At 41.0% G+C, this 17,856-nt stretch overlaps 1 protein-coding gene across 2 annotated transcripts in view; it reads right to left on the reverse strand.

The window, feature by feature from the left end:
* Positions 1-681: 681 nt before the first annotated feature.
* Positions 682-17,856, reverse strand: part of epha4b (eph receptor A4b) — a 94,673-nt gene continuing 77,498 nt past the window's right edge. The window contains exons 14-19 of one of the 2 annotated variants that reach the window (XM_035946117.2): positions 12,912-12,973; positions 9,876-10,085; positions 7,016-7,165; positions 6,662-6,855; positions 5,490-5,627; positions 682-5,261 (exon numbers count right to left, since the gene is read on the reverse strand). In XM_035946117.2, the coding sequence (XP_035802010.1) occupies positions 5,162-5,261; positions 5,490-5,627; positions 6,662-6,855; positions 7,016-7,165; positions 9,876-10,085; positions 12,912-12,973 (854 nt within the window). In that variant the 3' untranslated portion in view covers positions 682-5,161. Of the gene's footprint in view, positions 5,262-5,489; positions 5,631-6,661; positions 6,856-7,015; positions 7,166-9,875; positions 10,086-12,911; positions 12,974-17,856 lie in introns of both variants that reach the window. The other variant, XM_023265604.3, reaches the window with a different exon arrangement.

The raw sequence follows: 17,856 nt of genomic DNA on the forward strand, positions 1-17,856 counted from the left end.
GCAGAAAAGATTAAGAGCAGGGCAGTGGGGGGAGATAGATATTGAGGAAATGGAGAACAGGCCCTGAATTTTTTTTGTATGTCAAGGCTTATGTGTGTGGGTGAAAGAGAGAGACGGAGGGAACGGGCGATAGGGGAATATGGAGCCTAATATGATGGGCTAAATGAGGTGTAATGGCGGTAACATAGAGTGACAGCAACTGGGCGAGTGCATTAAGGGGTTAACCAAGGCCAGGAGTCGCTGACCTTCCCCTTCCCCCGAGACAGAATTATCTCTCAGTAAGAACACACACACCACACACACTCACTGATAATGAAGATGTGGTTGCCGGACCGCTATATTTTGTCATTCAAGAATGTTATGATGGGAATTTCACCACTGCTATCGCCATTAGAGAGAGCAGAGTACAAATGAGTCTACCCCTGAATTTCTCAGCCATGAATTCATGCTGGTCAGATGCTCGCCAACAAAATTTTCTACCTTCAGGCTTTGTTACACGGCAAAAAGTAATTAAGGGGGGACTTCATAACACTTTCATGTTAGCACACTTTGAATTTAATGCAGTCATAGTTCCACTGTAATTGTGCCATGTTGAATTGTGTTTTGAATAGAAAGAGCCAGAGACAGAAACAGCAAAGCAGAGAATGTGTGAAAGAAAAAAAAGACACTGCAGGCTTCAGGTGAGAAATTAGAAATATTAGCATATTTATTACAGCAACATGAAAGACATTAGAATTGCCTACACCCTTTACAACAAGCAACGCAGAGGAAACTGGCATGGGGACAAATAAGCATTGTATGGTGGCTAAAGAAAGAGAGAGAGAGAGAGAGTGGAGGACAAAGAGAGACAGAGAGCTGAAAGTCTCATATGAGAATCTCCCATGAACATTTACAATACGGACCTGGTGGGGAATGGAAACAAACACTGTATATGAGATCAAGCAAACCAGCCCACATAGCTAACCTTGACAAGGTGAAAAGTGACAGAAATCTGGGATTTAAGAATTGAAAGTAGAGGTATGACATAACTTTCTGAAGTGGGAGTGATGAATAGATAAAAAGAAGGACATTTGTCACAGTTCACCATTATTATTCAGGCAGTACACAATGCTGGTCTAACCTTTAAATTTCTGAAAAATTTTACATAGCGAATTATGCAACCAAAATGATCAAATTGTAAGCCAATCACATCCCTAATTTGCAAATAAATAACCATACTGTCATGTTTACCATCTACTTTTACAGGTCATTGGATTTACAATTTAAAATGATATTTTTAGTAGAGCAGAATGACTTTCTTCTGCTTAAAGGAGTTAAAGTGGCGGTACTGTTGGAGGGGATGTGACAAAATCAGGGTGTTGATGTGAGGTCACCTTAAGAACACAGATAAATACTACCTGTATATACACTTTACTCTTAATTTCGCCTGTGTAGGGCAACAGAAAAGAACAATAGCTCAGTAAATAAGGCATCAAAAAGGCCAGCGGTCATGGGTAGTCCGCTAGAGTGAAATCATAGAGTTAGCAAGAGTAGAATGAACAATTTCAGACTCAACGAATTTGTATTTTTTTATCTGTGGCTTATGTGGCAAAAAAGCAAACTGGCTTGCCAAGGAGTAATTATTCTTTCGATTATATTATATAGACGTTATTGAGATTAAAATTTTCATTCTGCTAGCGTCTTTGGCTTCACCCCAATTAGTAGATTAAGCCCCGCCCATTGGTAGCTGTTGCTATGCCTGTCAAGATTTTCATGGTAGCATGGCACATGTTATGCCATATACACTACCGGTCAAAAGCTTCAGTGCACCCCAGTTTTTCATTGAAATTCAAGTAGTTCAAGTCCAGTGAATAGCTTGAAATGGTACAAAGGTAAGTGGTGAACTGCCAGAGGTTAAAAAAAAAAGGTAAGTTTACCCAAAGCTGAAAAATAATGTACATTTCAGAATTATGCGAAAAGGCCTTTTTCAGGGAACAAGAAATGGATTAACAACATAAAGCTGCTCTGCAGCAATCAAGGTTGATCAAGCCTTGAAAGTTGGTGCTACCAAATCCTACAGGTGTCCCAGTTTTTCTTGATTACCTATAACACCCAGAACAGAAGAGTGAAAGCAAAGCAACCTACAAGTGCCGCACATTTATGGGAACTTCTGCAGCAGAGTTGGGAAGAACCTTCTGAAGAATATCCGATTTCCACTGTGGAAAGAATGCCACGAGTGTGTTCAGCTGTTATATCTGCTAAAGGTGGCTACTTTGATGAGTCAAAAGTTTAGAATACATTTTGGTTTCTAAATAATTTTTTTAACTTAATTTGTTTATTTGTTCCATGCTTTCATGTCAGAGGACAATTAGACATGAACATGCATAATTTCCAATTTTAAAAAAAATGGAAAAATTGGGGTGTTCTACATCTTTTGACCGGTAGTGTACATATGGTTCACATTGGTAAGTATCATGACAGATTTATCTCGAAAAATTATATAACAGTGAGTCCTAGATGCCTGACAGAGCTAGAATTTTTATTTCAAGCTAGCAAAATACTGGCTTAAATTACTATAATATAGGCAGATTTTGTCCGCTGTTGATAGACAATTATTTAGACTAACATTGGCCTAATTAATTAGCTAAAAATTGTGTTTTCAGGCTGAGTTTTTGATGTTTCCAGGTGACTTGTTTAATGTTTTGTTGTTTTCATGTACTGGTTTGGACATAATCTGTAGCCAAAGAAACTACTCTAAGCTAGTTAGTAAATGACATGCTTGACCTTGGAAGTAACACTTCAACATGCCAACAGTTGGAGCTTACAATAGCAGATAAGGATGCCGTGTAATCCATTCCTTACACATTTGGGCTAGTGTTTTGGTTTCGGTAAGGTGGAAAAATAACACCATCCTATAACCATTTTAAATGCTCTCACTTTTACTCTACGCACACCACTTCAGCATGCGGAGATATGCCAATCTGCTGAGCCTAGGTCTCCTTTGCTAAGCTAAGCTTTAGCCAGTGTTCATTTTCTGATATCAAGTAGAAATTAGTTTTCCCTTATTTTATTCCTCCTCCCTCCCTCTTCCGAACAAGCATTTTTAAAAAACTGTGTTGTAAGCAGAGACAGGGTTAAAAAGTGCATGTAATTACTGTTTTAAGGTAGATATGCACATGAAGCCATTGTATCAATAACGAAAGTCCATTCTACTCATTCTAACGCTATAGTAGAAACTGCAGTCACTGTCACCTGTCAATCAAAGCTGAAGCTTTGCACCATGCTACATTCCTTTGTTCAGACCAACGAATCACCTCCTTTCACTTTTCTCCTGTATGACCCGACCCTGAACTAGTACTTCAGAAATCTCTTTTTCACAATAAAAGTACATCATAGTCATCATCATTGTTATCATTACAAACATTCTAACATTGGAAATTAACACTGTACATATTTTACACTATGATACAATCATATATACTGTACTTTATGCCACTGTTGGTCCTATAGAGTACCACATATATTAAAATTGGTTTTGGGAATACACTAAAAGCAGGTTCAGTGCCATTAATACAGTGTACACAATGAGGGTCCCTTCATATTTAACTGTGTTTTTAATGTGATAAGCAGCAGTTTCCTTCTGTTAAGGGAAAACCAAAACACACATGTATTTGCTTCTTGCTGTAAACATTGTTTTGTCAATTTGTGTTATTGGTTTGAAACAAGAGATGCTCGAAATAGGTTGGCATGACTGATAACAAGAAAGTGAGACACTACCAGACATACAAATCAAGTAAAATTTTCCCTCTTGTGGTGGCACATCTGAAAATCAACACTGTGTATATTTCATCTTGCTGAAAAAGACTCCATTCCAATGCTCCTTTTCATCGAGCAGACTATTTGGAAAACACAGAACACTAATTATGTGACTGGCCTTGTGTAACCATCCAGCCATGGGAACTGATGAAAGGAAAGCATACAGCTGGAATGGTGGTATGTTGGCTAGATGGACATCTCAAGGTTACTGTACATGGCACAACACTGGAAAAACAAGTTATATGTTCTTAACAGTGTCAACTCTATCCTGACCTTTGTGTCACTTTTGCTCTACATAAAACACTATAACTTTCTAAACACACCTGAAACACGGGAAGGCAAACTTTTGGGCTGAGATATTCCTGACAACATCATGCTGTATCACCTGTAACAGACAATGTTGTTTGGAAAAAAACAGTGGAAGAGTAAAATTTTCTCTGTGCTAACTGCACCCGAAGCAATTTCTGCCATTTCTTTGCAGTCAATTGCAATTTAAGTGCACACAGGCTGGTGCACTGGGTCTAGTTGCTATGGAAGTATCTGAGAGCAGTCACTAAGGAAGCCCTTGTCCAGGTCAAATACGCTATTTAAGCAAATCACACTTCCATCCTAAACGAGCTAGCAAAATCTACATCCCTCTCTATCTTTAAAGGTACAGTTTATCCGATGCCCTCTCCCCACACATTCATGTCATTCAGAATCTCGGCTCATTCATTGGCTTTCTGTGTACAGAGAGCAATGTAAGGGGCCATATACTGTATGTACTGGGCAATAACTCCTGTTAAGTTTGAGCAACATAAACCTCACCACCAATACAAACATTAGGTCCATCTCTACGGTTGTGGGACACACAGCCCGTATAAACATATATCTACACATATCTACACATACATATCTTCTGAGCCTTTTTAAACTCTTCAAGGTGAAAAGTCAAAACAAACAAAATGACAGTAAAAACCAACTGTACACCTCACAGACAGTGATGATATTATATTCTAATTTGTTTTTTTGTCATTTCTTTTGTTAAAAGTTTTTTTCTTGTTTTGTTGAACTGATATGATGTGAAATAGTCTGGGATGCTCTAAGTGTGGCCTTGTTGTTGGAAATGTGTCTCTCTGTTGCTCCATAATGGTGATCGTGTTGCTGGGACTCTGAGTGCTAAAGCCAGTAGTGCCCATCCAGGATGGGAAGAATGGGGGAAACTGCGAGAAGGTGAAGGAGTCAAGCGTCCATGTTGGCTCCATCTCAGTGTGTCTCATAATCAATGGAGGCCCAAGCACAGAGTATCCATTACAGCTCCATGTCAGTGTGGAAACTCTTCACAGGAGCATCCAGTTTGACTCTGTCTGTGTTTATGTGGAAACTGTTATACTTGGACGTGCGTCCCTTGGGTCTGCAGGCTTTGCACACTGGACAAAATCTTCTTCTGGTGGCCAGCCAGGGTCACACCCATCTTAGCTAGTTCACTACAAGGAAAACATAAAAGAAATACAGTCACAAATAATGCTAATGCTATTTTTAGAGAAATGATTCTGTATTATACTTAAAATGTCAAGCAGCTGCAAAGGTTTCATGTTCAAGATACGTGTTGGAATTGTTAATAGCCCTGAAGTGGAACATAGTACATCTCTTACTGACAATCTTGACCTTTTAAGTGTTTGATTGAATAGGGGTGAGACATCGCACATCCGTACCTGACACTGATGTAAAGGATAGAGTCCAAGCTGACATATCCAGCACTGGAAAAGTTCTCCTTATAGTGGCCCATCTTGATGGCCTCCAACCACTCATCCACCGTGCTCACGCTGAACTCTGGGGTGGACGGGTCCTCCCTGCTGGAATACAAAGCACAACCACAACAAAATGGAGATTTGGCCTGTGAACTGACTGAATAACTGCTTTTTAATAGTGCTGAAGTCAATTATTTGTCCTTGGCACAGATGAAAAATATAACTCTTGTATGGACATTCATAAAAATAGAAAAAAACATTGGCAGCGCTTGTGAGTTATTGCTCATTCATGGTGCTGAATTTGCATTAGGGAAGAATAGTTTGAATACTGCAACAACCACAGCATGACAGCCTCAAATCCACCGTGAAAAGAAAATATAAACTTTAAACGTAGCCATTAGTGGGTAAGTATGATTAATGGTTCATCATCTGCTGCCCCCCCTCAGCACAAGTGCACATGGTTTTACTTGTGGAACTCTGTTGACTTGTTTGTATGCTTCTTTTTGTTTTAAATTGTTATAAATGATCTGTGTGTTTGTTAATTTTCATATTTAAACTTCGAAAATATTTTGCTCTCTTTCCATCTGTATTTACATAAAATATACCCTTATATATGCTGCACTAAACCTAGTACAGCACAGTAGTGTATATACTTTAGTTAACCATATACACTGTATGTGAGACTATCCTTTCAGGTCATGTTGCTCATTGAGTCTTTTGTATGGAAGCTCTTGATAGTAGTTCTTTTGAACTTCTGTTGGCTTTTCAGTTGTACTGTCTGTGAAAGGGATTGAAACATCTCTATGCTGGCCTCATTCTGAGCATCAGCTAAATGCTCAAAGTGTGAAATGTAAATGATATTCTGTTGGTGTGTGCAATGCAACTGGGCGTTTAGGCAGTCTAAAATGAGTGTGAGGCATTGGATTTATCAGCACACTATCTCATAATCATAGTTTATCACTTCATTAGTCTGTTAAAAGTTAAAAATGGGACCTGCACAATTTTCAGTACCAACAAAATAGATTTAGAATGTCTTCAATGCATGTAGGATCAAGTAATCATAACCAAGTTCGTCCAAGCTACATGTGCATATCAGTGAAATTCACAGTTCTAATTTGTAGCTTCCTCCCACTGACCATCCTGAGCTGTTGGCCAGCTCTCTGAGACTGGCTGGGTTCCTGATGAGTTTGTCCAGGATTGTGACAATCTGTCCAAACTTTGGCCTGTCGCTGCGCCCCTTCTCCCAGCAATCCAACATGAGCTGGTGCAACACCACAGGACAATCCATGGGAGCAGGGAGACGGTAGCCCTCATCTATTGCTTTGATCACCTACAAGGACAGACATATCGAGTTCTGTGATCAACACTAGACAAAGAAATACAAATTTAGACTGAGGAAAAAGTACATCTTTATTGTTGTAGGATTTGTATAAGTGCAATGTGAAGAGTAATACTGCAGCTGAGCCATGATGCATGTGTTTGTGACTCACATCCTGGTTGGACATCTCCCAATAGGGTCTCTCTCCGTATGAAATCACCTCCCACATGACGATACCGTAACTCCACACATCGCTGGCTGAAGTGAACTTCCTGTAGGCTATGGCCTCTGGAGCCGTCCATCTGATGGGGATCTTTCCGCCCTGAATACATAAATCAATTAACACATTTATCCACACTGAACTGGCTGCTTTTTGTTGTCTATAATGGTGTAAATACCTAAAGGCTGTTTGATTAGTTGGTTTCTGGTGTCGCAATGAATCAAAATACAGGAGAGTACAAGGAGTTGTAAGATGGTGGCTGAAGAGAAGCCTGATACAGCGGCATATTTAAGAACAGAGCAGGTGAGGTTATACACCAACTTAGCAAAGGACTCCTCTCTAACACAAGGGTGCTCCAGTGTTTGTTCTTGCACTTGTCTTCTGCCATCACTTTTCGTTTTCTTCCTGCCTTTGTTGTTGATGCACAGATCAAAAGGATTCCATACAGCCGGCTGTATAGACACAATAGGCAGTAAGAAACCCCTGCCCTCTCTCTTTCACTCTAACACACAGTGTACCTCTATAGGCTCGCTTCAGCTTTTTAACATGCGGCAGCTGCCTCTGCACCACCTAGCATTCCCCATCTCTGCTTGGTCAAAGTCAAATAAAAGACAAAGCTGCCAAGTCACTGTACTTTTGTTTCCACCACCCCCTGTCCACCCCAACCCCATCTCCTTTTTTTTCTCTTAACTGCTCTCGCTGGATCGTCCTCCTGCCTTCTCTCATTCTCTCTCTCCCTCCCTCTGTCTCTCTCTACTCTCCCCCAGCCTCCCTGGATCTTCGTCTTATTTGATATCCACTCCTCTCTCTCTTTCTGTCTCTTCCCCATCTCCGCCTCGGCCTCTCCTACTCCCCCTTCCCCTCCCCTCAATGCCTGCAGCTCTCCATCTAGGTCTCCTGACATCAGTGGGAGTTTGTGTGTGATTGCAATAGAGCAGTCAGCGGCTGATACACTCCTCCCAGGGCAATGCTAATGCCATATTAAAAATAACATCCCCAACACTTCCTATGAATATGAATAATGCCATCTCCTTGTGGACATTTTAGATGAGTTACTCCACAGTGGTTTAACTCACTGACGTTTGAGTTTCCTCATTCTCTCTGAGCTCTCTGAGAGGATGTTAACATGAACAAAGACTTCTCTGATTTGACTATATATAGGCTAAAATATTGAGGGGGGAAATTTGGGTGTATGTATTCATGCTGTGCATGAATTTCATTTTGCTAACAGCACATATTCAGCAGCTGCCAGTAGAGCCCTGATACAAAGCTGTTCGCAAAACTCTGCAGCTCAGTATTAAAGCATTATACTTTTGTACAGTCATTACCCCCCCCCCAAAAAAAAATAAAATAAAATAAAATAAAATAAAAAATCGTTTTTTGTCAAGCTTGGAAATGCATCCTTGGGAGCATGAATTTGGCAACTTGTATGTAGTGCATCAACATTGAGACTGAGAATGCGAAGGTGCAGTACACTCAATTTTCATTATTCTTGCACATCAGTTGACCAACTCAGTTCTGTTGGTTTCACGAGACTTTCCACCAGATGACTTTGAATGACTGTATTTGGAAAAGAAAAATCCAGAGCCATTGGTGTGATTTTCTATCTGCATAAAAAATCCAGTTTTAAAAAAAATCTTAAAATATTTTTATTTATTATTTTAACTATGAAATTTTTGGCTCGTAAATTGTTGCAAAACTGCTCTTATGTGGTGCAACACTGGCTGTGGCATCCAAAATTTGCATTTGACATACAGAGCTTTCTGTCGCTAATATAAGTGATCAAACTAATTAGACGTGTTGCCTCTTCTGGTGGTAACAATTGCAAGACACTGACAACAGAGTGCTTCTTTTAGGTCAACATCAGCCTTTCTGTCACTAAAATATTTCCATGCAATTGATGTTGCATTTGTTTTGCAACCAAATCTTCCTTTTTTAGTGTTTTTCTCCTGTTCCTCATTCAATTTGTTTCACATGTGGAACCTGCATATCAACAAATTATATGTCTGGTAGATGAAGTTTAATGAAACTATATCCAAGAACTCTTCAGACATATCACGCTTCTCGTGCTGATTATTTATGGAATGAGAACAATGAAAGTTTTCTTTAGCATCAAACAGCAAAAAAGTTGTACCGTGATGTATTTTAGTTGATTTGCTTTACATCGTATTTCAAGCAAAATGACTATTTCGTTTGCACACATCGCAATAGCAGTGCTAAATTGATATATTATGCAGTCCTGCACAGTGTATTTATTATTTTATGTGCTCACACAAAGAGCCAAAATATCTTCTGAGTCAGCACCATTGTACATTAACTGTCTAATTCAAACCTTCAGTCAAACCAATTTGGCAGCAACAAATACGTGATGGTGACTGAGAGCCAACTTTCTTTTTCAAAAGTAATTTTATTCTAAGTTATTATGTCCTGAATCTTCAGTTTAAAACTCAGGCTCACTGAGAAATTAGCCGAAGGCTTACTGAAGCAAGACTGTCAAGATAGATGTACTGCTGAGACATGTACTGCTATTATTTGTTTGCCAGCTAATTGGTAGCACATCCATTCCCTGTGTGGGAGCATTTGCTTTGTTTATGTCTGTTTAGATCATTTGTGTTTTGGGTCAGGTCTAATTATCTGCAGATACATTTCTTCGGAGTAGGTCTCTTTGTTTAAGATTTATTCATGCCCATCTGGTTCAAGTAAGTTTTCCACCAGCCTGTTTTAGTTCAGGAACAATAACGTAGAAGTCAGTGGCTGGATGAACTATAATTGAAGACAATTATTCATGGCAGATTGTGAGTCTGTGTCTTACCCTTGTAGTGTAGGCGGCCTCTGGATCGTCCTCCAGAACTCGACTCAGGCCAAAGTCAGACACTTTGCACACCAGGTTGCTGTTGACCAGGATGTTTCGTGCTGCCAGGTCTCGGTGAATGTAGCTCATGTCTGACAGGTACTTCATACCTGAGGCGATGCCTCGCAGCATGCCGACCAGCTGGATCACTGTAAACTGGCCGTCGTGTTTCTGGAGCAAGAAACAAGGAGAAACACAGGGGCTCAGTGATTAGGTGTGGGTTCTTTAACCACCTCAGCTGGAAGTGAAGGTTTAGGCCAGGATTCAAGCGTTCTGATGGCAGCAATCCACATTTCTCAAGTGTCCCTGAGCAAGACTCAGAATCTCTTTCAGCTCCTGCTAACCCTGCGCTTTGACCTCCCTGTGAAGGGTGGCAAGCAAAAGATGAATTTCTCATTCCAGGGATCAATGGAGGATCACAAAAAAACCCTACTTGCAGAGGATTGGATCTGACAGAGCAGACAAAACTTTCCTCTCTAATACTGACCGTGTGCCCATGCGGAGCTCACTGGATTTCAGATTTGAGCTGTCGTTGGCAGAGAGTGGAGCCTGTTGATCGATGACGGTCCAACTCACCTTCCACCGCCAATTATTTCTGCCCTGGGCCAACGGTCCCCGTTAAAAAGCCATTCATGTTATCAGTCACCCTCTCTCCTTTATATCATCTCCCCTTCCTCTTCCTCTTTGTTCTCTCCATCCATCTCTGTCTTCCCCCAGTCTCTGTCTCAGAGAGAGAACTCTGTAATACTTTGAGTCGGTCTCCATCTATCTATCTATCTTCCTTCATCTTTCTGCATCTGTACCCCCCACCCCCCTTTTCCTCTATCATTTCTTTTTTTTGGTCTTTCTCTCTCTCTCCCCCTCGACAGCTGTGGAGTAAGTTAATTAGCCGGTGGTTTTGTGAGATGCTGATTGATTGGACTGTCTAACAAACCTACTGACTTCCTCTATCAATCTGCCCACCACACTGCACTGCCAGGAAGGAGGAGGAAGGGTGGGCAGGGCAAGGAAAGAGAGAGATTAGAGAAATGCAGGGCATGGAGGTTAGACGAGGAGATGAAGAATGAGAGAGGTGGAATTTTGGGCCAATTTTGGCACATTACTTTTTATTAACAATGACAAACTCTATATGCCGTACTGGGAAAGATGGAAATCTGAGAGTGGGATGCAGATAGACAGTGTAGGAGATGAAGAGGGAGACGAGCGGCTTTGTTATTTCAGAGGGAGATCTGCTTAATAAATGGTCAGCATAATTAAAGACACATGGATGCCAGATGCACGGATGAGCTGTAAAAACCATAAAGCTGATTCCATAATTATATAGAGTCACTGCGGACACTCTTTATGACTCTCATGACAATACATATTGTAGCAGGAAAACGCACATGGATCTGCGTGTTTTTGTGTGCTGGTATGAGCGTATCAGGACATTATGCTTTCACCACTTTTTATCTGTCACTTCATTTTGTGTCAGTGTTGCTGGTGGGATTGGTGTCTATTTAGCGGCGGGCCTATCATCACAGCCTAAATGGCTCTGGAGCACTGCAGTGATTTTACTGGATGACAAACAACTCTGAATATGAATCAGGGGGACGTTGAATGTGAGGCACACCAGGGCTGCAACATGCTATTCATCTGGGTTTAGGCAAAACCTAATTCAGAGCTCCTCAGCTAAATCAATCCTGCATCTTTACTACATTTGAGAGACACAGAGTGAAAAGGAAGTTCTGCGTATATTACAGCGTTATTGCATATTCTTGTTCTCTGCATCGCTCATTAAATATACTTTCATGTATCCCTTGATAAAATGAACAGTATATACTAATTATGTCTGAAGGTTTGTGAAAGGATAGCTAGAAGGAATAATTATTTCAAAACATGTATTCATGTGATGAATTACTCTTAAATTAATTACTATTATTATGATACAGATCTTCTCTTTTCATGTTGATTTCGATAACAAAGCAATAACTGCACAGCCTTCCTTTGAGCTTGAAATTGGTTTCCAGTTATAGGGGATTGGTAAAAAACCATTTATTTTATTGTGTTACATTTCCTTCTCTCCAAACCTCACCAAATACTTGATCGGCATACTGAATGCCAAAAGTGATATTTCTGCTGACTATATTCTTATGTTCATTCAGGATAATGCCAATTTCCTTTACATGTTTCTCTCCATTTGCTATCCTGAACTCTCTCCACTATGAAAACCAAATGACTTTTCATTACATTTGGAATGAATTGTTGACTTCTGTTTGCCCTGACAAAGCAAATGTTGCACACAAAGCAATATACTTTCTTTGTTTTATTGTCCATTTGTCAGCAGTCTGCTGCAGTTCTCTGTTCTGGGATAAGTGCATTTCACAGACCCAGTGTCAAAAAATCATGTAAGGAAAATGTGCGGCGACCACACATCCGACTGAATGTTTCTGTTTCTTATCCACTTCTTTGTTCCTGTTTACTGAACAAAAGGTTCAGTGTATGTGTATTAAATGTCATGAATCAGTTGTGATTTTTCACCTCAACTTTTCATGTCATGTCCAGAACTTCTCTGTACTGTTTAGTGAAAACGGGTCACTTTGTTACAGACCTTAAGTTGAGAAAGTCTACTCTACAGTTCTTTGTTTAGGTTTTGTAGCTGTATTTTGGACTCTGTGATCAAACCATGTGAAAGATCTGGTTCAATACCATTTGGAAACTTGTTATTTAAGTCTTTGATTGCATAAACCTTTGCCCTAGGTGGATTTAGTAGAACTTATATAGGCCAACTTCTCCAGCACTGAGAAATGAAAGACAATTTAAGTCAGGCAACTTTTCTGTAATTCTTTCTTTCTTTCTTTCTTTTTTTAAGAATGTGCCCTTGAGTACAGCAGTTTGGGAAAATGAACTCCACAATTTCAAACTCTTTGTAGCTGTGCGGCCTTTGTAAAAGGTTTGTGGCCCTGACCTTGGAGGAAATGCAAATGCTATGTTGCTTGGAGCTGAGCCGTGACTCACCTTGAGGAAAGTGTCCAGAGATCCGTTTTCCATGAACTCCGTTATGATCATCACTGGCTTACCTACGGAGGCACATAACAAGGCAGCTGTTAACGAGGCAGAGTTACAAGGAAGAAATACACAAACTATAAAGAGACGAGGACGGAGAAGAAGCCGAGGCCACAGCTGTGTCCAGCCGCTCTTTCTGTCTCTCTGGCTCTCTCTGGGGGATAACATGGCATGTCGTCATCAGTCACACTGACAGCTTCTAATCAGCCCTCTCCATAAACGCCAGGAGATAATTAGAATAGACCAATCCACCAGAATATGTGTGTGTGTGTGTGTGTGTATGAGTGTGTATAAGGGGGCCTCCTGAGATCTCATGAATACTAATCAGCCTCAGGGGAAGGGGGTTGCGGTTGGATCGCTATGCACCTGCATGAGTGTGTGTTTGTGTGCATGCGTGCGTGATGAAGGGGAGGTTGACTGACAGGCCCCGCGCACTTTGGTCCCCTGCATGGCATCTGGTGGGGCTTACAAATGATTAACAAAGTACCTGCAATCACATGTGCACACTCGCACACACAACAAGAAACAGCAGCCGCCCCTGTTTTACAGGGTTCTCCCTCGGTACCAGCCCCCCGACAGTCAGGCTTTGCCAATCACAAAAAAACATGCGATGTGCGGTTACAAATGACGGCGCGTGTGTGTGTGTTTGTGCACAGCTTGTAAACACACAGACTATGTCAGCTGTGATGAATAGGTCACATTTCCTAAATCAGACCTCAGAGATGCTGGGGAAAAAACCTGGGGGAGAGATGAAGACAGAATGATAGAAGGGGGGAGAAGCAGGAGAAGTGTAGATAGCAAGGGTTCTTCCAGAATTTTTTTTTTTTTTTGAAGAGAAAAAAAATGTGAGGGGGTGAGATTTATTGTTAAGAAAAAAATACCCCAAAAATCCCAGAAGAGCTCATTGGAAGTTCTTTTTATGAAACTGCTCATATGTCTTTCTCTCTTGCTTTCTTGCTTTCTCTCTTTCTTGATAGAAAGATGCACATGTATTAAAGAAAAAGAATCAAAATGGCTTTAAATAAGGAATGAGAAAGAGAGTTAGACTAGAGAAGATGAGAGATGAAGAGGATGTGGAAGGAAAAAGAAGAGGAGAAGGAGAGGACATGCAAGGACAGAAAGGTGGAATAGAGAGGCAGGATGGTGGGAGGATGGGTCAAAAGCTTGTCATGGAAAGGCTGGAACAACACCACCGAGGCCTACAGTAAGATTGTAGGTAAAGACAGCAATACATCACCTTAAATGAATTCACTATCTCACCGCAGCACAACACACACACACACACACACACACACACACACACACACACACACACACACACAAGCAGAGTCGCCTGGTCTCTGGTGGTGGTGTCTTCTTTGACAGTAACATTAGTCTCAGGGATAAAAGTGAAAGAGAATTGGATTTTCTTCTGCTGGGGGTGAGGACTGCTGGTCACATTTATCTCCACACGGGGCCTGTGTTGTGTGTGGTGTATCGCTCTGTGTGAGTGTGGGAGAGGGAGAGAGAGAAAGCTGGTTTCAGGACATGGCGAGTGAGGAGAGACGGCACAATGAGGATGATGACGGCCTGATTTCAGCTCAGATCAGAGGTGGAGAACGTATGTGTGCTGCTGTGGATGCGTTTATCTCTGTGGGCAAATAAAAGCATCGATGGGATTGATCCTGACTTGGATGGAGGTCTGACTCTTCGTGGCTTTCTGTGTGCCGTGTTTGAGTCTGAGCTACACCACCGTTCAAAAGTTTGGGGTCACCCAGACAATTTCATGTTTTCCAAAACGAATGACTCTTTTCTTCTTGTGCTAACATAACTGCACAAGGGTTTTCTAATCATCAATTAGCCTTTCAACACCATCAGCTAACACAATGTAGCATTAGAACACAGGAGTGATGGTTGCTGTAAATGTTCCTCTGTACCCCTATGGAGATATTCCATTCAAAATCAGTCGTTTTCAGCTAGAATAGTCATTTACCACATTAACAATGTCTAGACTGTATTTCTGATAAATGTAATGTTATCTTCATTGAAAAAAACTGCTTTACTTTCAAAAATAAGGACAGTTCTAAGTAACCCCAAACTTTGAACAGTAGTGTATAACAACTAATGATAATGTTAAGCAGCATGCATGAAGGGAAGACTTTTTCTATCAGGTCAAGAGAGAAGCACAATGAAACACATTCATCCTGTGGTCTTGGCTTAGAGAACCATGTGAGCCACACACACAGTTTTGCTGTTATCACTAGCCATCATCTGGACACCTGCCATGCAGAATTATCCCCGCGACTCTAAGAGATAACAGAGGTTACCAATAAAAACAGACCACACGCGCCCACATGCAGTACATTAGCTCATTTCATCTCTTTTGTCAGGTGCCGGCACACACACACACATACTCGACGACACAATGAATCCCTTTCACTTCTTGTAGCAACTTCGTCACATGCCATTCAAACACACACACACAGACGCTGGCAGGACTGAGCCTCTCCAGCTCCGACAAACATTCACGAGCGCTCCTCAATTTCCTCCTGAAAGCACATAATTAACTAATCACATTCATATTCATTCGAATTTATTGCCTTTCATCGCCTTCAGAAATAACACGACGGAGCTAAAAGCACCTCCCAGTGTATGGATGTGAGTGTGTGCAGATTGGGTATTGATGTTCTGCCAGGTGGAGTGTGTTATGGAATGGATCAGAAAAGGAGTTTGCACTTTTTTTTTTTTTTATTAAGTGAGAGTAGAAAGTGTTGTCTCTGCTTTTCTCGGGAATAAAGCTTGGATCATTTAAGCCTCGCTTGCGTGAAGTTAAGAATTGCTGTGTGTGCATGAAAGTGATAGAGACTACGTATATACAGTCTGAGGGGTAAATTACATTACGAGAGGCTGTTTCTGTGCGCATTGGTGAGAGTGTAAACGAAAGTGATAGACTCTGTATACATCTGGACAATTACATTATGAGTAGCTATCTGTGTGTGCGCTGGTGGGCCGCATTACCACATTATTGAATGAGGCTGCCCAAGGTACAAACGAGAAAATGAAATAACTGCTGTATTGATTAATGTTAAGGGTCTGAACTAAATGATACAATGCTTTTAACACAGGACAGATCTCTGTTCTGGGAAGCGCTATGTGAGGTTGTTGGGGGTGCGGAGAAACAGACGGACAGAAACTCAATAACCTTATCTCCTCGCCTCTCTTCACCTCTCCTCCTCCCTCTTCGCTTTCTCATCTCCTCTCATTTCCTCACGTTTGTCTCCTCGCCATCTCTCCTCTCGTCTGCCCCCTTTTCCCTGGAATCTCTTCGCACATCTCCCCACCACCACCACTCTCCGTCACCGTCATTTATTCTCAAGCCCCATCTTCCTCTCATTTCCTCGCTCTTGTATCCTATCTCATCCATCCATACCCCCTTCTCCCCTACATCCTGCACCCGTAGTCACCTATTCTCTACTTTTTTTGCTCCTCCCAGTTTCCTCTCTCATTTGTCTGCGCAGTCCAATCTTAAGATCTGCATGCATATTCAAAACATCAATACTTTCAAACACTCTGACAGGAAATATTGAAACACTCATTGTTTGGCGCACAAAGACACACAGTTAAAACTAATCACTAGTTTTCTTCAAACATAAGACGGGCGGAAAACGAGGTTTTGCCGGGTTTTAACGGCACCTTTGTAGAGCAGCCTTTTTTTTTTCTTTTTTTAATGTGTGTGTCAGATGAGATGGAGTTCGGTAATTGAGGGTTTTCCAAATGAGCCGATTGTTGCAGCGATTGTAAAACACATAAAGGACGGATGGATAAAATGAGGGACGGGGGAGATAAAGGGAGGATAAGGAGATGGAGGTGGGGGAGGGAGGGAGGAGGGGGGCGATAGGCTGGGGGCAGATTGCTGCACTTTTTCTGATGTGTAGAGAGACATGGAGAGAAAAGAAAGATCTATTTTTTTTCTCCCCTCTTTTCCCGCATGTGGCGCTCTAATTAGCATGACAATAGCAACAATCAGGTGACAGACAGCAGAGTCGGTTATTAGAGTGGCACATGGCAGCGGCTGAAGGCTTATGAGGTTTTAAGCAGAGAACACACACACACGTGCATGTGCACACAGAAATGAATGAAAAACAGCCAAGATAGGCACTCATGCATAAACCCAATACAAAATATAACAGAGCAAAATTTTTATTACTACCACTGCAGTCATTAGTATTACAACAATAATCACTATGGCGACCACTTCCACAGCTCGGCTGGAAACTTCTGTTCCTTTCAGTCGATTCACTGGGTCCAACACGTGTGCCATCCAATGCAATGTGTGTTGCACTGAATAAATCAACTTAAAATCCTCCTGAAACACTCCCTTTACTACTCTTACTTGTAGATAGCACATATTGATAATTCCTACAACAAAGTCACTTCTTTAACATCAACAAGAACACTTACACAGAATAGACATTTGGAGATCAGTCAAAAAAGTGTAAGTGAATTGATTTTAGTCAAGAAAGAACAAGAAGACAATACCTGAAACAATGAAATATTTAACATGAGCCAGAAACAAAGAAACTGCTGTACTGGAATGGAAAGAAATGGCAGAAAGCAATAGTTATGTTACACTGGATGCCAGTAGATAAACCCTATGTGATAAAGGCTTCATACACAAAACACACTACAACAAGCATGATTTGTCCACATACAGTAAAGGCAATGAGTCTGTGTAACCTAATTTCACAGATATCTATGAATTTTACTTTTATTTCTGGCCATTTGACAAACAAAATGTCTATTAGCAAAATTGGTTTTAAAAAAAAGTTGTCTATTTTTTTTTCCTCAATTCTTATCATCCATACTGTTGGTGGTTTTCCCATGGTGCCGGCTAAAACCTCTCCAAAATTCTTCTACA

The sequence above is a fragment of the Amphiprion ocellaris genome, chromosome 10 (assembly GCF_022539595.1).
Source record: "Amphiprion ocellaris isolate individual 3 ecotype Okinawa chromosome 10, ASM2253959v1, whole genome shotgun sequence".
Taxonomy (NCBI): domain Eukaryota; kingdom Metazoa; phylum Chordata; class Actinopteri; family Pomacentridae; genus Amphiprion; species Amphiprion ocellaris.